This window comes from Xenopus tropicalis, chromosome 2, assembly GCF_000004195.4.
Source record: "Xenopus tropicalis strain Nigerian chromosome 2, UCB_Xtro_10.0, whole genome shotgun sequence".
In the NCBI taxonomy this organism is placed as follows: domain Eukaryota; kingdom Metazoa; phylum Chordata; class Amphibia; order Anura; family Pipidae; genus Xenopus; species Xenopus tropicalis.
Window position 1 is genome coordinate 153,969,393 of NC_030678.2, and position 24,098 is coordinate 153,993,490.

The 24,098-nt window shown below is 40.9% G+C and overlaps 1 protein-coding gene across 1 annotated transcript; it reads left to right on the forward strand.

Annotated features, from left to right (window-relative positions):
- The first annotated feature begins 5,073 nt into the window (after positions 1–5,073).
- On the forward strand, positions 5,074–23,735 carry hsph1 (heat shock protein family H (Hsp110) member 1). Its single transcript, NM_001374698.1, is given in 18 exon segments — positions 5,074–5,358; positions 8,505–8,562; positions 9,613–9,753; positions 10,510–10,632; positions 10,931–11,030; positions 12,446–12,579; positions 13,330–13,574; positions 14,894–15,122; positions 16,070–16,176; positions 16,475–16,608; positions 16,739–16,944; positions 17,207–17,329; positions 18,438–18,575; positions 19,866–19,991; positions 20,979–21,086; positions 21,328–21,447; positions 21,693–21,854; positions 22,837–23,735. Coding segments are annotated over 18 exon segments (2,568 nt in total). The 5' UTR covers positions 5,074–5,251; the 3' UTR covers positions 23,044–23,735.
- Positions 23,736–24,098: the final 363 nt, after the last annotated feature.

Below are 24,098 nucleotides of genomic sequence, written 5' to 3' on the forward strand. Positions count from 1 at the left end.
TGTATCTGTAGTCATTTCTCCTATCCATATGTCTCTGTAGCCATTTCTCCTATGCAAATGTATCTGTAGTCATTTCTCCTATCCAAATGTATCCGTAGCCATTTCTCCTATCCAAATGTACCTGTAGCCATTTCTCCTATCCATATGTCTCTGTAGCCATTTCTCCTATCCAAATGTACCTGTAGCCATTTCCCCTTTCCAAATGTATCTGTAGCCATTTCCCCTATCCAAATGTATCTGTAGCCATTTCTCCTATCCAAATGTACCTGTAGTCATTTCTCCTATCCAAATCTACCTGTAGCCATTTCTCCTATCCAAATGTACCTGTAGCCATTTCTCCTATCCAAATTTACCTGTAGCCATTTCTCTTATCCAAATGTACCTGTAGCCATTTCTCCTATCCATATGTCTCTGTAGCCATTTCTCCTATGCAAATGTATCTGTAGTCATTTCTCCTATCCAAATGTATCTGTAGCCATTTCTCCTATCCAAATGTATCTGTAGCCATTTCTCCTATCCAAATGTATCTGTAGCCATTTCTCCTATCCACCTGTAGCCATTTCTCCTATCCAAATGTCTCTGTAGTCATTTCTCCTATCCAAATGTACCTGTAGCCATGTCTCCTATCCAAATGTATCTGTAGCCATTTCTCCTATCCAAATGTACCTGTAGTCATTTCTCCTATCCAAATGTACCTGTAGCCATTTCTCCTATCCATATGTCTCTGTAGCCATTTCTCCTATCCAAATGTATCTGTAGCCATTTCCCCTATCCAAATGTACCTGTAGCCATTTCTCCTATCCAATTGTATCTGTAGCCATTTCCCCTATCCAAATGTATCTGTAGCCATTTCCCCTATCTAAATGTCTCTGTAGCCATTTCTCCTATCCAAATGTATCTGTGGCCATTTCCCCTATCCAAATGTCTCTGTAGCCATTTCTCCTATCCAAATGTATCTGTAGTCATTTCTCCTATCCAAATGTCTCTGTAGCCATTTCTCCTATCCAAATGTATCTGTAGTCATTTCTCCTATCCAAATGTATCTGTAGTCATTTCTCCCATCCAAATGTATCTGTAGTCATTTCTCCTATCCAAATGTATCTGTAGTCATTTCTCCTATCCAAATGTATCTGTAGTCATTTCTCCTATCCATATGTCTCTGTAGTCATTTCTCCTATGCAAATGTATCTGTAGTCATTTCTCCTATCCAAATGTACCTGTAGCCATTTCTCCTATCCATATGTCTCTGTAGCCATTTCTCCTATGCAAATGTATCTGTAGTCATTTCTCCTATCCAAATGTATCTGTAGCCATTTCTCCTATCCAAATGTACCTGTAGCCATTTCTCCTATCCATATGTCTCTGTAGCCATTTCTCCTATCCAAATGTACCTGTAGCCATTTCCCCTATCCAAATGTACCTGTAGCCATTTCCCCTATCCAAATGTACCTGTAGCCATTTCTCCTATCCAAATGTACCTGTAGTCATTTCTCCTATCCAAATGTACCTGTAGCCATTTCTCCTATCCAAATGTACCTGTAGCCATTTCCCCTATCCAAATGTATCTGTAGCCATTTCCCCTATCCAAATGTATCTGTAGCCATTTCTCCTATCCAAATGTCTCTGTAGCCATTTCTCCTATCCAAATGTATCTGTAGCCATTTCCCCTATCCAAATGTATCTGTAGCCATTTCCCCTATCCAAATGTATCTGTAGCCATTTCCCCTATCCAAATGTATCTGTAGCCATTTCCCCTATCCAAATGTCTCTGTAGCCATTTCTCCTATCCAAATGTCTCTGTAGCCATTTCTCCTATCCAAATGTCTCTGTAGCCATTTCTCCTATCCAAATGTCTCTGTAGTCATTTCTCCTCTTCAAATGTCTCTGTAGCCATTTCTCCTCTCAAAATGTATCTGTAGCCATTTCTCCTATCCAAATGTATCTGTAGCCATTTCTCCTATCCACCTGTAGCCATTTCTCCTATCCAAATGTACCTGTAGCCATTTCTCCTATCCAAATGTATCTGTAGCCATTTCTCCTATCCACCTGTAGCCATTTCTCCTATCCACCTGTAGCCATTTCTCCTATCCAAATGTCTCTGTAGCCATTTCTCCTATCCAAATGTCTCTGTAGCCATTTCTCCTATCCAAATGTCTCTGTAGCCATTTCTCCTCTCCAAATGTATCTGTAGCCATTTCCCCTATCCAAATGTATCTGTAGCCATTTCTCCTATCCAAATGTACCTGTAGCCATTTCCCCTATCCAAATGTATCTGTAGCCATTTCCCCTATCCAAATGTATCTGTAGCCATTTCCCCTATCCAAATGTACCTGTAGCCATTTCTCCTATCCAAATGTACCTGTAGCCATTTCTCCTATCCATATGTCTCTGTAGCCATTTCTCCTATCCAAATGTCTCTGTAGCCATTTCTCCTATCCAAATGTATCTGTAGCCATTTCCCCTATCCAAATGTATCTGTAGCCATTTCCCCTATCCAAATGTATCTGTAGCCATTTCTCCTATCCAAATGTACCTGTAGCCATTTCTCCTATCCATATGTCTCTGTAGCCATTTCTCCTATCCAAATGTACCTGTAGCCATTTCCCCTATCCAAATGTATCTGTAGCCATTTCCCCTATCCAAATGTACCTGTAGCCATTTCTCCTATCCAAATGTCTCTGTAGCCATTTCTCCTATCCAAATGTCTCTGTAGCCATTTCTCCTATCCAAATGTATCTGTAGCCATTTCCCCTATCCAAATGTATCTGTAGCCATTTCCCCTATCCAAATGTATCTGTAGCCATTTCCCCTATCCAAATGTATCTGTAGCCATTTCCCCTATCCAAATGTCTCTGTAGCCATTTCTCCTATCCAAATGTCTCTGTAGCCATTTCTCCTATCCAAATGTCTCTGTAGCCATTTCTCCTATCCAAATGTCTCTGTAGCCATTTCTCCTATCCAAATGTCTCTGTAGTCATTTCTCCTCTTCAAATGTCTCTGTAGCCATTTCTCCTCTCAAAATGTATCTGTAGCCATTTCTCCTATCCAAATGTATCTGTAGCCATTTCTCCTATCCACCTGTAGCCATTTCTCCTATCCAAATGTACCTGTAGCCATTTCTCCTATCCAAATGTATCTGTAGCCATTTCTCCTATCCAAATGTACCTGTAGTCATTTCTCCTATCCAAATGTACCTGTAGTCATTTCTCCTATCCAAATGTACCTGTAGCCATTTCTCCTATCCATATGTCTCTGTAGCCATTTCTCCTATCCAAATGTATCTGTAGCCATTTCTCCTATCCAAATGTATCTGTAGCCATTTCCCCTATCCAAATGTACCTGTAGCCATTTCTCCTATCCATATGTCTCTGTAGCCATTTCTCCTATCCATATGTCTCTGTAGCCATTTCTCCTATCCAAATGTACCTGTAGCCATTTCTCCTATCCATATGTCTCTGTAGCCATTTCTCCTATCCAAATGTCTCTGTAGCCATTTCTCCTATCCTAATGTACCTGTAGCCATTTCTCCTATCCAAATGTATCTGTAGCCATTTCTCCTATCCAAATGTCTCTGTAGTCATTTCTCCTATCCTAATGTACCTGTAGCCATTTCTCCTATCCAAATGTATCTGTAGCCATTTCTCCTATCCAAATGTATCTGTAGCCATTTCCCCTATCCAAATGTACCTGTAGCCATTTCTCCTATCCATATGTCTCTGTAGCCATTTCTCCTATCCAAATGTACCTGTAGCCATTTCTCCTATCCATATGTCTCTGTAGCCATTTCTCCTATCCAAATGTCTCTGTAGCCATTTCTCCTATCCAAATGTATCTGTAGTCATTTCTCCTATCCAAATGTATCTGTAGCCATTTCTCCTATCCAAATGTCTCTGTAGCCATTTCTCCTATCCTAATGTACCTGTAGCCATTTCCCCTATCCAAATGTCTCTGTAGCCATTTCCCCTATCCAAATGTCTCTGTAGCCATTTCTCCTATCCAAATGTCTCTGTAGTCATTTCTCCTATCCAAATGTATCTGTAGCCATTTCTCCTATCCAAATGTCTCTGTAGTCATTTCTCCTATCCAAATGTATCTGTAGCCATTTCTCCTATCCAAATGTCTCTGTAGCCATTTCCCCTATCCAAATGTCTCTGTAGCCATTTCCCCTATCCAAATGTCTCTGTAGCCATTTCCCCTATCCAAATGTACCTGTAGCCATTTCCCCTATCCAAATGTATCTGTAGCCATTTCTCCTATCCAAATGTACCTGTAGCCATTTCTCCTATCCAAATGTACCTGTAGCCATTTCTCCTATCCAAATGTCTCTGTAGCCATTTCTCCTATCCAAATGTATCTGTAGCCATTTCTCCTATCCAAATGTACCTGTAGCCATTTCTCCTATCCAAATGTACCTGTAGCCATTTCTCCTATCCAAATGTCTCTGTAGCCATTTCTCCTATCCAAATGTCTCTGTAGCCATTTCTCCTATCCAAATGTCTCTGTAGCCATTTCTCCTATCCAAATGTACCTGTAGCCATTTCTCCTATCCAAATGTACCTGTAGCCATTTCTCCTATCCAAATGTACCTGTAGCCATTTCTCCTATCCAAATGTATCTGTAGCCATTTCTCCTATCCAAATGTCTCTGTAGCCATTTCTCCTATCCAAATGTCTCTGTAGCCATTTCTCCTATCCAAATGTCTCTGTAGCCATTTCTCCTATCCAAATGTACCTGTAGCCATTTCTCCTATCCAAATGTCTCTGTAGCCATTTCTCCTATCCATATTGTAGTCCCTCCATTACTTGCCTGTCGGAGGTGCAGAAATCCTTGGTCCAGTCCCGGTTTGACAGACACAGACACGGCTTGAAAAACCGTTCAAACGGCAGCCGCGGCGTCCCCGTTGCCTTGGAGACCATGGCGTCACCAGGAGAGGAGCGTTCCCATTGGTGGAGCGGAAGGATCTCTCCAGAACGGCCCAGAATGCGGAAGCGGAAGCGGCACGTGGAGCCGGCGAATGAGAAGAAGCTGCAGTTTCTGGAAGGTTCTCTCACAGGAGGTATATGTATCGGAGCCGCCTCCTCCCCCACACGCTGAATCACACAGGGACAGCAGCGCTTCAGTCTGTGGATCGCCGCGGATACTCGGAACCAAAGCGGGCTGACTGCCTAGTACTTACCCAAACTGCGGCTCCAACCGGAGACTTTGCCCTTATTTCCAACAGCTCCGCCGCTGCAGCCTTGCGGGTCTTATCATGTCGGTTGTCGGGTTCGACCTCGGTTATCAGAACTGTCACGTCGCTATAGCCCGGTCCGGCGGTATCGAGACAGTAGCCAATGAATTCAGCGACCGATGCACCCCGTGAGTATTGGGCAGAAATGAATGAGGCGCCGGTACGTACCGGTTCCGTCCAACAGCAGCATGAGCAGCACATGATATCGCCTCGCAGCATCCCTGGCTGCTTAAAGGGAAACTCCACCCCAAATCTGTCTTTTACTATATTGAATAAACATATAACAAGAAGCAACTTTCCTTAAGGATTCAAATAGTGCGCTGTCACTGTCTGCCCCAGGCTTCTACTGAACTACAACTCCCAGCATCCTTCAGCATAGTCATTATCAGCTGTGCATGCTGGGAATTTAAGACCAGAAATAGTTGGGGACAACCTACAGTTTGTATGGCTAAAAGTGATTTTTATAGTTCTAAAGCCACCTGTGTATTAATTACTCCCATAACCATGGGCTTAAGGGCCAGAGTAACGGTGGCCATACATGTTACAATTATGATCTTTTCTGTTACCGTTGGTCGCAGGAAAGATCATTTGTACCCTCCACTAACGTTCAGAGCTGAATTGTTATTTATTGAGGGAGAAACAAAAGGACGATTGAGCGTTAAACATGGCTCTTACATGGGCCCCTTCAACGGCGTCCAACCAAAATCTTTTGTACCGCCCCGATCAGCGAGATAACCGATATCCAATGCTTTTGCGATATCTGTCGCCTCGCCAATCCACCATTCACCCATGAATAGTGAACAAAACCTCATTTTGTACGATAATATCGGTACATGTATGGGCAGCTTAAGACTGGCCATAGGCAGAAAGATCATCTCATTCAGTGAGGTTTTCCTGGGAGTGAGTTGGTGTTTGCTTGATTTGACCCATTGGAAGAGCACCAAATCAATATGGCTGATCAGTTCTCATGCAACAACTTCCTAACCAGCCCACTTACATATCTGTCTGGCAGAGCGTTAGGAAGACTCCATGAATGGCCAAGTTTATAATTTAGGGCCCAAGATATTGCATGGCCCCAGTCTGAGACATACTGTTTAACTAATATTCCATGCTGCTGTTCAACAAGAGATGGATACTATAAATCTCTGAATACAGATATGTCATTTATGCTTTTTCAGTCACTCCTGCCTCACAAGGGGAGCTCGCCATTCTATGGGCCTATTGCACTGCTCTACCTTATAACAGTCCCTGGTAGTATCTATGAATCTGAGGGGATAGGTAACCCACATCTGTAGGTTCCTCCTATGTTTCCTTATGTGGATGGATCTATTATTGTCTACAAGCACAGGCAGATCAGAGCCATAATAATATATCAACCTGCCTCATCATTCAATTTAGAAAAATGTATTGGTTTTCGGCCCAGGATACGCCTATAATGAATAATTCCCTTGGCTCTGTGCCTGCAGCTATTTCCCAGGTGCGAACGAGATCTGATCCTACTGTAGCAGAGGCCGGCCTGAGTTTCTGCTAAAATAATTCTCCCACATCCCCCTAGACTGGGTGGCACTTGTGCCAAAAGCTGCCACAGGTTGCCCACTTCTTATCTAGAGGGATCCCGGGCTGATGTCACACCCCTCTTTCTCCTGCTCCCCTTAAGGTAGTGTACCTGGAAATGGAAATCCCTAATTGTTTATTTACATCAATCTGGTAACTAACCATAATGCTCAGGAAATCTATATTTTTGCCGTTACATGGCACAGGCTGTGATGCTAAATCCTGTTAGAAATGGCATACACCCATTTATTGTTCAGCCATGTGTAATATGTTCATGCTTTATAAACGTATTACATTACATGTTATTAGTAACAATAATACACTGGGTGATCCTGTGGTATTTGAGTGGCTGCACCAAACATACAGCTTCTTCACTAGCGGCCATAGATGTGCACCTCCACTTTCCGTTGTTCCTTTTATTTGGACCGACAGACAAAATTGCAACAGTCAGCATTGTAGGAAGTGAGGCTTCCCTTCCCTATCATCCATTGTACTCTATACCCACTTACATGGTGTATCTGCAATTGAAATTTTCAGGCCTATCTGAGAATATGTAATCCTGTGCTATAGAACTCCATATATTTATTTTAATGTGTAAATGTAGAGTTCATATATAGGATTTTTATCACATTCATTTATATATATATATAAATGGACAGATAACTTAATAGGCACCTGTCTGCCCCAACAGGCTTCACCCACAGGAGTTACGGTCTTACACAACATTTTCTCTGAGTTAAACTATACCTGTGTTAGTGAAAGTGCCGCCAGACAGGCTCAAGCTGCCAATGCCTTCTTTGAGCTTAGGTGTCTTGATATGCACTTGCAAAATTTCTACCCTCTCATGTATGTATCCTTAATGCTACAGTTTAGCACATTAGAATCATCATGGCACTCTAATGTGCAAACACAAATCTAATCTTGCTTGCATATACTGTATCCCCTGCCACAACTACTGTGAAAAAGCCTGTTGGGATTGGGGATAGGTGCCCTTTAACGGTTATGGCACATGGGGCAATTTAGAGAGTTTTTTTACCCTGTTCATTGGGCAGTCAATAATTGCTCGGATACTACTGCATTGTGAGCAACAATTGCCTAACCCATGAGTGCACCTGCGGGTTAAGCCTATTGCCATTGAAACGAAAAAAGTGCTAATATTAAACCTTTGCCCGGTGATCTGGAAGTGGCATGGATGAGTACACCCCGGATAAACCCATGTGCCAGTTATCTGAAAGGATTCTGTCAGACTGAGGTTACAAGTCAAATGAAGAGCAATTATAGGTCTGTATAGAGTGTAGCCATGTTGTACCCTCAGTAAGTTACTCTTACAGTTATGTGACTGATGCCAGCCATATTAGTGATGAGTTGAATGAACTGCACACAGTGTATTGCAATCATTTGTATACAGTTTACCAACTTTTTCCTAAAACTGATGCTAGATATAATGGTTCACTTCACGCTAGACAAGGAAGTCAATAAAAGAGCTGCAGTTCAGCTTCTTGTAATAGAGAAACAAAATGATCTGCATGTAAGGTGAAAGTTACCAATAAAACCAAATGTTGGCAGTATGTTGTATGTTTCCCTTTCCCCTTTACTTGTTTTTGTAATTGGATATTCGGACTAAGGTTTTTGGGAAAAGATCAGCTGGAGTGGAAGTATCCTATACCATTGCATTGGGTATCTGCTGCAAGTACTTACTCTGCTTCTTTCCTTCTTTCAGTGCTGTGGTATCATTTGGATTGAAAAACAGGACAATTGGCATTGCTGCCAAAAATCAGGTAAGGATATTGCTATTCCTGAAGTAAATAAATGGATTAGTTTGTCACATTGCTATTAGCTTTTAGCACAGTGGTAAAATTCAATGAGGCAACCAAGAGGACTATACAGAGAAGCACCTCATTGGAGACACCACCTATACATTCAGTTAATCCCACAGTTGCTGATACCATAGCTTTGACTTAGATGCTTTACAAGTATTTATTGTATGTGTAAATCATGTTAATAGACGCGTCGTCATTAATAGGGATGGGGCTCTTTATTCTTGCTTAAAGAATAAGTAAACCTTTTTTAAAATCTCTAAAATTTTCTGTACAGCCCCTAGAATACCTTTCTCCCTGCATCCAGATTTATTTTGTTTCTCTATAACAGCCAGTTCAACTACAGCTCTTTTACTGACTTCCTTGTCTAGCATGAAGCCCTGCCCCCTTTTTCTTTCAGTGCCCCCCTTCTTTCCGACTATGATGACCTCAAAGAGGTGCTACTGTGCATGCCTGATTTACTTATCCTTTAAGCAACTATGCTGACAGTTACTAGTGTTATGAGATCATTTTTTTTAAAAATCTGCTGAAATGAAGGCCTTTTTTTCTTGCTACTTTACTACTTTTCTTTTGTTCTCTTTTATTGTACCTCTTGCGCCATGATCAGCTTACCTGCTTTCCTTCTGCTCCCCATCTTGCTCTTTATGTCTCTCTCATTTGTTTCTCTTCATTTACCTCTCCCTTGAGTTGAGATCATTGGTTCTCTCTTGGTAAGTTTAGTGCATTCTCATTATAGTGCTGCTTATCCTGTGGTATTTATTGGAAAGAATTTAAATTAGTTTTTTATTTTGCCTATCCAGTCCCATATTTTTGTACTGCAGTATGTTTAATAAATTATATGCGCATATAAAGCATCAGTATGCAGGTAGCTAAACTTAAGTAATTAAAGATGTACTTTGAGTCCCTTGGAAACTGCCTTTAACGCTTTTTTCAGTTGAAAGGGACTGCCCTGTTTACCTTTTGTATTTAATCTATTGCTTAGTTATTTAATACTTTATTTTTCTTCTGCAGCTGATCACAAATGCCAACAACACTGTATCCAGCTTTAAGAAATTCCATGGCCGTGCATTCAGTGATGCATTTGTACAGAAAGAGAAAAATAATATGCCCTACAAGCTGGTACAAATGAATAACGGTGGCGTTGGTGTTAAGGTATGTGAAACTTATGGTCTGTCTGTGGGAAGCAAATAAATGGGGAAGATTGCTAACTTTTTCTAACCCGTAACACAGAGTACCCAGAATTTTTGGGTCTGCCAAGATACACTGTTTCACTTGTGCTTCCTAACTGAAGCTCCTCAGGCTCTCTATTGGATCTTTCATGGATCACCAGGGCCTTTGGGCATTACCGCTGGCCCAGAGTGGGATTTAAAATAGGCTCTGTCATTTGAAGTACACAGAGGCCCAAACAGCCCCCTACCAGCCCAATAAATAGTAACTGTCTATGGTATCTTTCAGCAGCCCCTCTGGCATTTGCCAGAATCCACAGATTGCCAGCCCGGGCCTGCATTACTGTCTGGTTTCACACCTCAGTTGAATAATAAGTAGAAATAATCACTCACACCAGTTTTTCACTCTGTGAAAATGCATATAAGCCTTTAATCTAGTTAGGACACCAAGCTATAACAGGCAAATACATTCTAGACGTATGACCATTGCAAGTGCAATGTCCAGTTAACTACAGTACATAGTAAACGGATAGTCTTGTACTCCATGTCCATTCAAAATTGAATACAATAGATCAATTGTCTCACTACCTAATAACTACAGAGTTGGAGGAAATTACATGTCATTCCCTAGTATGAATGCTGTAAATTTATTATGGTTTAACATGCTTTTGGCAAGTGTATTAGTATGTACTGTTTAGACTAGTTACTTGTAATAACAATCTGTGATATTTATGATATGCAGGTTAATTATCTGGAAGAAGAAAACGTATTTAGCATTGCACAGATAACCGCCATGCTGCTAACTAAGTTAAAGGAGACTGCAGAGTACAACCTCAAGAAACCAGTGACTGACTGTGTCCTATCTGTAAGTGGCTACTTTACTATACTTATTTTCTTTGTTACTTTGTTACACTATGTTATTTATTATATTAAAATCTTTACATATTAAACACCTGTAGAGCCCTTTAGCAGGTCCATGGCCACTAAATCCCTTTGATGTAAGCATGCAAGCAGTGAATAAAGCTCCATTACTTACTATTACATTAAGGGAAAACAATATGAGATGCACCCTCTAGATGCAATGTGGATTTCCATTTTAATAAGCAACAGTTTGTCTTATCATCTAAAAATATGTGTATGTAACTGAATATGTTTTTCTGCAGGTACCATCCTTCTTCACGGATGCAGAGAGGAGATCTGTTTTGGATGCTGCCCAGATTGTTGGCCTTAACTGCCTGAAGTTAATGAACGACATGACAGCAGGTACTAGAAGCCTATAATAAGCAACTATATATTTTCTGTCTGGTTGTTTAATTTACGTGTGCTGGTCAATTTACGTGTGCAGTTAAAGTGGTCCTTATAGCATCACTTATAATGTGAGGGGTCATATCCAGATGTGACCTGCAGCCAAATATGCTCCGTCCATTTAGGCTTCAATAAACAGTGCCAAATAAAAAAGTTAGGGGCCACACTGTAAGAATACTCGCACACAGTCTTACACCCCCTTAATATTGTTCAATCTTTTCCAGTTTTAAAGGATGCCTATGAAATCAATCAATTAACCTGCATTTACAACCTAGTGTAGGCACAATGAAAGCTTTCCAGAGGAAGCTTCTCTTTCAGTAGGTCCAACTTTAGACATAAAGAATACATTTAGGTGCCATGGTGGTATCTTGATTAGCTCCATAAGACATAACAGACACCTTGTGAACTTCTGGGGAAACTTCATTGTTTAATGTTACAATCAAAACACTTTCACTGTGGCCATATGCTGATACAAGTGAGAGAAGTCCGTGCTCTTTCCTGCAAGAAACTGTATTGGAAAGTTCAGCATAATGAAGTTTTTGAGGGCAGACCCATTGTTTCTCCTTCATTTTCATCTCATTTCTTTTGCAATTTTAAAGTGGGTTTTTTTTTTTTAATCTTTCATTAAAAGATGCCCTAAAGGGTTAAATCTTTAGAATTGCCAACAGTCCTATTTCCTGTGCTTCAAAGATGACTGTTGCTAAAGAGATTAAGCAAGCTAAATCTTCTGCATATCAAGCAGCTGTAAAAGATGGAAGACTTGTTTAACCAGGGCAGTGTCGGGCTCCTGGGCAGAGACAGTGATGGTCTATCTTTGGAGCAGATCTGCAGTGCAGCCTCGCAGGCGAGACACTACACACTTGATGTCTCTGGGTGGGGGGGCCGTTCTGTCCTGTGCAGCAGTCTAAAGCCCACCCGTATTATCCTGCTTTGTACTCTCTCTTCTGCTTTGCCGGAAGGAACATGATGGAAAGACTGACTTTATACTAAATGTAAATTGCTCTTCTGTCATTTCTGAAGGCAGCACATTTATTTCACTCACAGAATTTGTTATTTATTTTTTCACACTTGTTATTCAACAGACTCAAAGCAGCATGTTGGTCTCTTATTGCTTGTCAAAATGCTAATGTGGAAAAGGGGAGATTGGCGATTTTTATAGGGTCAGGCAAGTTACCTGGCATAGATTAAACTCTGGGTGTCTTTCAAGAAAAGGAAGTATGGATAAACAAAACTACCTTGCACATCTGGCCATGGTTGTAGAATGGACACAATTTACTTTAGTCAGTGTTGTTTGCAATATATGCTGTGCTGAACCAAGAGTTAAATGAGTTTTGTTTTATTTTTTTAAATCTATAATATCATATTTTTTTTAGTTGCTTTAAACTATGGAATATATAAGCAGGACCTTCCAGCTCCAGAGGAGAAACCTAAAATTGTGGTTTTTGCTGACATGGGACACTCCTCTTTCCAGTTATCTGCCTGTGCCTTCAACAAAGGCAAGCTAAAGGTATGTAAGCTGTTCAAAAAAATAAGCAGTTATTTTTCTTTAATGTCACAGGGACACAGGATACCAATGGACACTTGTTACTGTAAAAATAGTTTTTTAACTGATGGGGTAAGGGCTTTTTGGCTAAAGTTATATGGAGACCATGGGATAACCAATGCCAACTGATCTTTACTGGCTAAAAATTATTTAGGTCCAACAGCAATGCTAGTGATACTACTTATGTAATGAATTACATAAGGTACTTTGGATTGAAAAAAGACCTAAGTCTATCAAGTTCAACTCTTTCAAGCGAACCCAGCATACACAAACCTATACTGACCTATCTATACACTCACATACAGACCCATACTGACCTATCTATACACTCACATACAGACCCATACTGACCTATCTATCCACTCACATACAGACCCACACTGACCTATCTATCCACTCACATACAGACCTATACTGACCTATCTATCCACTCACATACAGACCCACACTGACCTATCTATACACTCACATACAGACCCATACTGACCTATCTATACACTCACATACAGACCTATACTGACCTATCTATCCACTCACATACAGACCCATACTGACCTATCTATACACTCACATACAGACCCATACTGACCTATCTATACACTCACATACATAAACCATATATACCAACATCAATACTTACTGTAGATTTTAGTATAGCAATTGTCTTGGATACTGTGCTTGTTCAAGAAACTTAAAAGATAATGTTTTCCTAAGGTTCTCGGCACAGCCTTCGACCCTTACTTGGGAGGAAAAAGTTTTGATGAAAAGCTTGTTGAACACTTTTGCACAGAATTTAAAACAAAATACAAGCTGGATGTGAAATCCAAAATCCGAGCCCTCCTGCGTCTCTATCAAGAATGTGAAAAGCTGAAGAAACTAATGAGCAGCAACAGCACAGATCTGCCACTAAATATTGAATGCTTTATGAATGACCTGGATGTTTCAGGGCGTATGAACAGGTGAGTGCTGTCATAATGAAATGATCTGCTTCTTTTTTACTGTGCACTTGATAGGCTATAGGGGTCAGCCCTTGTCTTTGTTTTAGTGGATCTTATATTTGTGTTGTAGAAATGTTTTTAAGAACTGAAAGGATGTTTTACCCCAAGACAGTTTAGACTGGTGTTCTAAATTGCACTTAAATTTAAGTTGGAAACCTTAAAGGAAAACTATACCCCCAAACAATGTAGCTTTCTATAAAGATATATTATACAAAACAGCTCATATGTAAAATCCTGCTTCATCTAAATAAACCATTTTCATAAAAAAATAATTTTTAGTAGTATGTGCCATTGGGTATTCCTAAATAGAACACTGCCATTTTACATACTAAGGGGCGCCTCCTGGGATCATACGATTCACGGCGCACATATACATGTTAGGTCACATCAGCCAATTAATGGATAAAGTTCCGTGTTTTACTCCCACACTACTTCCTGTTACAGTTAGAGTGGCATTATTTCCTGTCAGCTGATCTCTGAGGGAGCACACAGAGTCGGACTGGGCCGCAGGGATACCGGGAAAAATCCCGGTGGACCCCGGCGGCCCAGACCTGACCCTTGCAGGGTTCTCCCTCCCCTGACGCGTCAAATTTACGCATTCGGAGGAGGACGTCGGGAGTGGGGCCCTGCGAGGGGGGTTGGGGGCCCCCTGCGGGGGGGAGTTAGGGGACGCGCCTGGCTGGGGGCACCTGCGGGGCCCCTGGGACAGTAGTCCCGGTGGGCCCTTCACCCCCCAGTCCGACTCTGGGAGCACACAGCCCATCACTAAATGGTGGCTCAAGGGAAAAGGGAAAGATTTACTGATACATATTTTCCAGTTTCAAACAATTCTTTAATTGGCCACTTAGTTTATATCATAATATCTGTTGGGTAAATATTCATTCTAGAGGTACAGTTTGCCTTTAAGATCATTCCCTTCAGTTCAGCAAACATTAGGAGCATCTACATGTGTTCAGTATGGCTTTGAGTATTAGCCACAAGTTATTTGTAGCAGGCTAAGAATAGCTGTGCTCCTATGTAAAGTAATAACATGCGCAAACATTTGGCTATTTCTTGTAACATAATTGACAGGTACCACCTTTATTCTGCTCCAACCCCTAATAAACAATAAACCATAGGCTAATGTTAGGGCTGGCTTATAAGACCAGTAAAGGATGCACATCATCTTTTTTTAGGTCAGCAGACATCAGAGTGATATTATCCAGCAAAGCCTAACAGTTTTATTTTCTTCTGTGTTTCCTCTTGATTCACTTGGTTATTGTTCTCCAATCATTTTGCAGGGCTGAATTTGAAGCTTTGTGTTCTGACCTCCTGCAAAGAATAGAAGCTCCTCTTCGCTCATTAATGGAGCAGACACAGTTACGTGCTGAAGATGTCTCTGCAGTGGAGGTCATTGGGGGCGCTACGCGAATTCCAGCTGTGAAGGAGAGGATTGCTAAGTTCTTCGGGAAGGATGTCAGCACAACGTTAAACGCAGATGAAGCCGTTGCACGAGGCTGTGCTCTGCAGGTGGTTATTTAAGGATAAAGGAACACTGTTAGCAATAGAAAATGGTTTTGATTTAGCTTGATTTGGTGAGACTGAAACCTAATCGTATTTCTCACATACTTGAATTGTTGTAATATCTGTTCCCATTTAAATAGAACTCTGGCTAGGGTGTAGGAATGGTTTATTAAAGAGATACTGACCCCAGAAATTAACATTGTCTTTATCATTTTGCCTTAAATGTATTTGCCCATTATTTTTATATTAAGCTATAACTGACAGGCTGAGAAGGGACAGTCAGGTTAAGGGACTTCAAGAAACAATTACTCACAAAAGCAGCCCTATCAGTTAAAAATTACCTAAAGGTAACTTTTTATGTACATTAATATTTTGAAGAGCAGTTTTATAGTGTCAGTATCACTTTAAGGAGATGCAAAGTATTGCTGTAAGTGTGGAGCATAACAGGTTTCAGGAGAGGAATATGTGTTTAGTCAGTGATTAATACTTTTTTATGGAATAAAAGAGTTGCAGGATACAGTTTCGCTTTGGACAGTCCCTCAAACAAAATGTCCGGAAGACAAAGGGATATTGTAAGGTGCTGTCACAGCAGTGTGGCATTTACTGTGCAAGTTCTATAGTGGACGCTTGTGAGATATAGACACGTACAATGCGCTTTAGTGACAGAATTAACTCTATAAATACATCATTTTCCTTGCTCTGGAGCAGCAAAGAATATTTAGTGTGTCACCATGTGCAAGTTAATGGTGATGCTAAGGCTGATCATCCTCTCCATTAAATTGCCCCTCAGTGGTTACTGGTTTGGGGGAAGGATCCCAGGCACCTGTAATTCACTGACCCTAAACCCCTTCTTAGTAATCATAAAAAATAATCAGTGTTCAGTTCTGGTTTTCTATAATGGTAAAAATATTGGAGTTTCTTGATTGAATTTTATGGGTTTTTTTTTTTTGCAGTGTGCGATTCTGTCACCAGCATTCAAAGTGAGAGAGTTCTCCGTCACAGATGTTGTTCCTTTCCCCATCTCTCTCAAATGGAGCACTGAAGCAGATGAGGCTGAGGGGTAAGTGTTAGTGTGGAGCAAAATTTGTTGAGTTTCTCCATTTTTCTGTATCTGGTAATGGCTTATTAATGTTCCCCCACAACATCACAGGGCAACAGAATATTGCTCCTGTAAACACTGTTAGGAGATGGTGATATTACTAATGTGACTTAGAATTCTAAGAAAAACCTGGGATTCATAATGAGGTGTAATTAGGATCATTGTATTAAAATTGTTTTTTATAAACCCAAGATTAACTACATAACTTTACCACCTAAACCTCAATCTGTGGCAACAATCTTTTTGTTTTACTTTTCAGAGTCCATGAAGTTTTCAGCAAAAATCACGCTGCTCCGTTTTCTAAAGTTCTCACCTTCTACCGGAAGAATGCTTTCCAGATTGAAGCTTTTTACTCTGATCCTTCAGTTGTCCCTTATCCAGAATCTAAAATAGGTAAGGAATAAATCCACTAGTTTAAAATGACCTTTTATTTAACCTTAATAAGTCAGCAAGTCCTAATACTCCACCTGCTACTGGAAATTCCTTGAAGTGTATAAGTGACTTGATCTTTATTCTGTTTTAGGTCATTTTGTTGTGCAAAATATTTGTGCCGCTAAAGACGGTGAGAAGTCAAAGGTGAAAGTGAAGGTGCGCGTAAATACGCATGGCATTTTCAGCGTCTCCACTGCCTCCATGGTCGAGAGAATGGAAGTGGATGAGTCTGAGGACCAGACTGGAGAAACGGAAGTGGATAAGAACCAGAGCACTACTGAGACCCTGGAAACTGATGTAAGTATTTAAATCCCAAATGTGGCACTTGGGCATTTTTGCCAAGGACTAATCAGGCTTGGGTCATAGAGCTTTCTAAGTTGTCGCTCTGTATGCATACCTCACCTATTCCATAATATGTGTGCCTAGGTCTATGAGCCATTTGGCTTTTTACCAGCAGTAGCTTACATTGTGCAAATGTTTATCGTTTTCTTGTCTTAATATCCATTTATCTTCCTGGTGCACATTCCTGCATCTTTTTGTGCCTGGGTTTTCCTTACAGCAAAGTATCCAGCAAGAGAGCAGTGAGGCTGGATCTCAGCCCCAGGTACAAACTGATGGGCAGTCCTGTCCCCCTTCACCCGAGACATCCAGTGGGGATAATAAAATGACTGAATCTGACAAAGTGAGTGATATATATTTTCTTAACCCTTCATTTCACATATCTCCTTGAATGTGAAGGGACACTATACCCTCATATTTTTTCAGCAGAACTGTGTTTGGTAAAGGGCAATCCCTGTGTTAGCATAGACTTACTCCAAAAATGCTGGAGCCCTAATGATGATATAGGAGCCATCCACAGAACACTTGCACTCATGGGATTTGTGCAGCCTTGCCCTGAATTTGGGAAAGGTGCGAAAAACTGTGGCCAGAACATAGCCTTGTACTTAATGCCTGTCATGTAAGTTGTAAGTATGAGACCCCACTTCTTTAGACCATTAATGCACCCTAACTTGCGTGTCTGGATGATGAGCACACTAGGGCATGTCCAAAGTACCACCCTTCATGACCACAGGCTGTACTATATTCATAGGAGAGGTGCATTTCCATTCTTCTTTAGGCAAGACTAACCAGCCTGCAGTTCTGAAGTATGTGTTTGGAGATATACAGTATATAATGAAATATAGAACTTTGTTTCTGTCAGGCAAGCCCATTAGGAAAGTTAAAAAAATTAAGGTATGCTGGCCCTCTAACAATGTAGGACCATTTATCTAGTGTCCTCGGGGGAAATAGAAAGGGGCATCCTAATAAAGAAGAGAAGGGGGCAAAATATGTGAAAATGTATTCATAATTTTTACTTTAACAGACTGATCTTTAACCTACCCATTGTCTAGCTGTCTGGGGTCAAAATGGACAACTGCAAGCTGTTGTAGGGGATCTCTTTTTCCTTGCAGCAACTAAACAGCACTAAATAGGTTTCGCTGTTCAAACTTTTTTGTTATTTTGCCTGTAACAAGGAAGTGAAATGTCTGTCCTATTCCCACCCAGTGCAAAGAAACATTAAGGGGACTAATTTATCTGTTAAAGCAAATGAAGATAATAGGCTTCATTCTTAAGGTCCCCATACACGGGCCGACTATAGCTGCCGATATCGGTCCCTTGGACCGTTTAGGCAGCTAATCGGCCCGTGTATGGGGAGAGCAGAGCGGCCTGGCCGACCGATATCTGGCCCGAAATTGTTTTGAAACACCTTTTCCAGGTAACAACTTTTTTTAATCTGCTTTGGAATACAGGGTAATGAAAAGAAAATTGATCAGCCTCCAGAAGCGAAGAAGCCGAAGATGAAGGTGAAGAACATAGACCTGCCCATTGAAGCAAATCTTGTATGGCAGCTGGGCAAGGACCTTCTCAATATGTACATTGAAAATGAGGTGAGCTGAAAGCTAAAGCCTTGTAAATTATATCTGGAAGAGACAGCTAAGAATGTCATAAGCCAAATCCAGCCATACAACTATTATCCTACTGTAACTTATTTTCTTTGACGGGGTTATTTAATAAAAACGTGCTACATTTGCTATGGGTCTAATTCTGTGTGTATCCAACCAGCATGTAGCATTTAATAATCACCTGTTTAAAACATCTCATTGGTTACTGTGGGCTACACCTGGGCAAACTTTTGTTCCTCTTACGGCCTCCATCATATTTGTTCCTGCCAACAAAAGTATTTGTGCAGCTCTGTTTCCTGTTCTTCCTATCCAGATTACATGTCCCCTGAGGGAGTCTGCAAAATGTTCCTCACTAATTTATCCTTAGCACAGTTAGTAACCTGTAGTACCCAGAAAGATGGGATATTTAGGTTAATGTCACACCAAGCTGATTCTTCACTGCTGGTGAATCCATTTGGTGCTACTTTAGCCTTACGTTAAAGACTTCATGACATTTGACAGGGCGACCAAGGTAATGCGTTTAGGCAATAATCTACCATCTGCAGGTGTAAGCAATACCTGATTATAGAGTACAGGTATAGAATTTGTTTCCAGAATAGGGCTTGGGGTTTTCCAGATAAGGGATCTTTCTGTAATTTGAATTTTCGTGCCTATCAAAAATAAAACATGAAATAAACCCAATAGGATAGATCTACCACCAATATAAATACTGCTTAGTTACCATCAAGTACAATCTACTGGTTTATTACTACAGAGGAAAAAGGAAAGCAAAGTTAAAATAGACTCTATAGGAGATGGCCTCCTCTGAGCTTTCTGGATAACTGGTTTCTGCACAAGGGATCCCATACTTGTACAAAATGAAGTGTTAATAACGCTAGGCATATGGGCTGCTTCCATTTCTAATTATTTTGCTGTGTGGGCAGTTCCAACTACAGGCAGAGGCCAAATTTGACCATAAAGTAATGTTCTATCCTGGTACGTAGGAAGCCAGGCACCATTAGCTTGGGTCACAGTTCTTTGTTAGGAAGTGCAAGCAGGCCCCTGTGTACTGTGTCTTTTAAAGCAAGAGAAATGGGCTTAATGAATATAACTTTATTTTAAAGTCACCTAGGGCTAATTTTCGTCTCCATGTCATTTCTTCTGCTGCTAACACAGAATTTGATATTTGCAAGATAATCCTTGCTCAAAATGTCATCATTTGAGTCATCCTATTCATTTGCCAGCGATGTAAATAGTTGGCATAAAGTCACTATTCCAACATTTCATTATTCTAAGGGCAAAATGATCCTTCAAGATAAACTGGAAAAAGAGCGCAATGATGCCAAGAATGCGGTGGAGGAGTATGTGTACGAGTTCAGAGACAAACTCTGCGGGCCTTATGAAAAATTTGTCAGTGACAAGGTACTGTGCTACAGGCTGCTTGTGCGTGGGTATTTTATAGCATATCTGGGGTTTTGTTACTTCTCAAATTCTGTAATTGTAATATCAGTCTTACTCAATACAAAAAAGACTTGCCTGGATTTGTACTCAAAGTTTAGATAGAGTGGGAGCTATTTTGTACATTTATTTCTGGATAAATTCATAACCAGCATGGGGCGGCTTGACCTTGCTTACTTATTTGAAATACTTTTGCTGTGGTACTGACAGAAATATGAGCTGTAAAATGAATTGCAGAGTTCCAAACAATAGCTTCAACACAGGCTGCAACTATGAAAAATACATGCAAAGGCATATTTCCTTTCCTATAAATATTTGTAACACATTTATTGAATAGCCCAAATTGCCCATTTTCTAGGAGAAGTACAGCAATGATAAAAGGTATTTAAAGTGGAACTCCACCCAATCACAACAGCTTTCTGAAAAGAAAACATAATTTCTAGCAATTTTGCAATATACATCGATTAACAAAAATGCAGTCTTTTTATGTGATTTTGAATGTATAATATGGTTTGGAACAGCTCCCTAAGCCCCGCCCCCTGTTCCCCTGCTGAGCTTGCTGACTACTTTGAAGCTGGGAAAAAAAAAATGTAGTCGCCTGTCCTCAGCCTGCATCCTCCCCATCCCACAATTCCCTGCACACGTGATTTTATTAAGGAAAGGAACATCACAGTGCAATGCATTGTGGGTTATGTAGTTCTTGCATGTTGTCTGTAACATGGAGACGTTGTTACAAATTGTAAAATCAATATTTTAGTCCCTCCTCCCCTGCCAGGATTTCTAATGATGCAGAAAACTGTTTTGCAGCTGGATTTCAGCATATAAAAAGGGTTTTTATTCATAGTTTTTAAAGGAACAGATTACAGTTATAGGTATATTAGGGGTTTCTGTGTTGTGCGGCGTTCGGAAGGCATAGTTCCCCTTTAACAGATTGCATACTTGTGTTGCCAGGATCAAAGCAGATTTCTAGATCTTCTAACACAAACTGAGAACTGGCTGTATGAGGATGGTGAAGACCAGCCCAAGCAGGTGTATATTGAGAAGCTGGAAGAGCTGAAGGTAAATGACTAGTCTTGTGACTTAAGAGAATTAAATCCTAAATAATCATATTGCTATAATTGTATAGTTATTCAGTGACACTGCACGTGCTCAGTGTGCTCTGGGCTTCTCTCTGGCTCCTCCATTTAACTGAATTAGAGGTGGCAGGGTTCTTTGGCACAGTGCTGCACATATCAAATGGCATCCTTATAAAGGGTTTGAAAATTTCACATACAACTGTTTTTTGTTGCTTACCTTGCAGAAACTGGGCACTCCAATCCAAAACCGGGCGAGAGAGGCAGAAGAACGCCCAAGAAGTTTTGAAGAGCTAGGACAGAGGCTTCAACACTATGCCAAAATTATTGAAGAATACAGGAAAAAGGTACATGGGCCCCTTTAGTGATGAGTCTCTATTCAGCTCATGTGTTTAAGTAATGTGCAACGTGCTTGCTTGGGATGGAATGGTGGAAGTTGCTCAATACACACATTACATGGAATAGTAAAAATGATTCCTTTATTGTCTAATCAAACCATGACATGGACACACAACCTATGTCTAATAGATATGCTTTGTGGGTTTCAGTTATGAGCCTGCTACTCATCTTGCTGTCCTGTATTGATTTACAGAGTGAAGCCTATGAACACATCAGCAGCACTGACATGGAAAAGGTGGAAAAATGTGTCCGAGAGACCATGGAATGGATGAATAATATGATGAATGCACAAGCAAAACAGAGACTTAATCAGGACCCGGTCGTGCAAGTGCATGATATCAAAGCAAAGCGCACAGTAAGTGTTTGTGTCACAATTTATATTAAACAAGAATGAGCATCTTGTAGGACACTGGCATCCTTGGAGCTTTTAGACAGAGGAACTGGGTTTACTAGGACTATTGTACATTGCCTTCCCCCCACCTAAGGAATCAAATCCCCCTGTATTATGTGCAGATATTTCTCATTGGTATTTACCTATGAGTATTTGTCTTTTCCTAGTGGTGCATTTCTGTATTTTCCAAGTGTTATTGTAAGTGGGGCCGGTCTGTACTAACAGGCAGGGTTGCTATTAGGGGTGACTTAGGGAGTCCAATCAAGGGAATATTAAGGTCTAATGGGGTCCCTTTACACTAGGGATGCACTAAATCCACTGTTTCTGCATTCGGCCAAACTCTGAATCCTTCGTAAAAGATTTGGGCGAATACCGAATCCTAATTAGCATATGCAGATTAGGACATGGAGGGGCTAAAGAGAACCGCACAGACAGCGAGAAATTTCCATGTTAATGTGACAAAAAGTCACGTTATTTTAAGGGTTCAGATCAACCAAGAGTGTGGGTTCGGCTGTATCCTGCTGAAAAAGGCTGAATCTCGGGCAAAACCTGGATTCGGTGCATCCTTACTTTGCACTCGTTCTGCAGAGCCCATTGTCCAGGCGGCCTGGGTCGGCTCCTGTTGAAGTAGGGGGCTTCCCACTAAGTAGCATAAGGCCCTATGATTTCTGCTGGTGGCCCTGGCGATGGGAAAGAACATGAAGGCTAAATGTAGAGAAATGGTTGCTCTCATTTAGCATTTTAGACCTGTACTGCAGAACCATATAAAATCCGCTGGGGTGTGTCGCTCTGGAGAAGGGCAGTTACTATGGCACCATGTGGAATCTGTAGGTTTTCTTGTGACTGTAGTCTTGGCTTGGTGTGTCTTAGGAAGCCACCAGGGCCTGCTTTATTTCTGTTGTGTGGGGCACCGCCCTTTAATCTGCCAAATATTTGTTGTCTTTAGTCTTTGGACAGCAGCTGCCATGGAATAGTATCTCAGCCAAAGCCCAAGGTTGAACCTCCAAAAGAAGAGAAACCTCTGAATGGCGTGAATGAAAACCATGAAGACGGCACCAACAGTGAAAAGACCAAGAATAACCCAACCCAAGCGCAGCAGAACGGAGAATGCCATCCCAATGAAAAGAGAACCATTGACATGGACTTGGATTAATGGGTGGGATTTAACCTTTTGCAGCAAGAGTAGCCTGAGGGGGTTAACTGGTTGTAAATTGAGATTTATGAGATTTTTTTTTTTGGTTCTAATATTTCAGTAAGAGGCGACCAAACACTGTTTAAGGGACTATTTATTATGACATGTTTTAAAGAAAAAAAAAAATAACTTTTTTATGTGTTATGTATTTTCCTTTACTGTATGATATTTGGAACGTGTATTGACTCAGATATTGCCTTGGTTACTTGAAAAACAAATTCCTGTGGAATTGTGAACTTCGTATTGAGGCTTCTTTGTAGATGAAATCTTTCAGAACACGGCAGGCATCTAGAATTCTGGCTGATATTTAATAAAGCACCGGAAGAACAGCATTTCCATTCATTTCCTTTAAGGTACTTGCATGCCGCCACCAACCAGAAGGGTTTTAAGCAACTGCTCTTCCAATCTTTATTCTTGACTGTATTCCTTCATACAGATATTTGTCTCTCTCTCTGCCCAGCTTTTATATTACTGGAGTGTAAGTGGGGCGGGGAGGGGGGAAAGGACTTTGGTTTTGAGACAAGATAGGAACAGATATTACATATATTTCCCCTAGAATTTGTTTTGAGAAAGCCACGGTGAAAGATGTGCTGATAGTGTTGTGACTGTCATGGAGCCTTTGCTGAACTTTAATAAATAAAGTTCCTGACTCAGAGTTGGACTGGCTTATTTTATATAACGATGATATTAATATTGGTTGAGTATTATCTTGGGGAATGAGTGGAGTTAAGCCCCACCCCCAATGAGGCAGAACACTTGAGTGACACATTTAAGGTGCCCATACACGGGCCGATTGTAGCTACCGATATCTGTCCCTTGGACCAATTCGGCAGCTTATGGGCCCGTGTAGGGGCAGGAACGAGGGGCCTGCCCGACCAATATCTGGCCTGAAATTGGCCAGATATCGATCAGGCAGGTTAAAAGATTGCCCCATTGCCTCCATTATAATTTGATAATTTGGCCCTGGGGCAAAAAAAAAAAATTAGCCTACATTTTCCCCAATATCGCCCACCCGT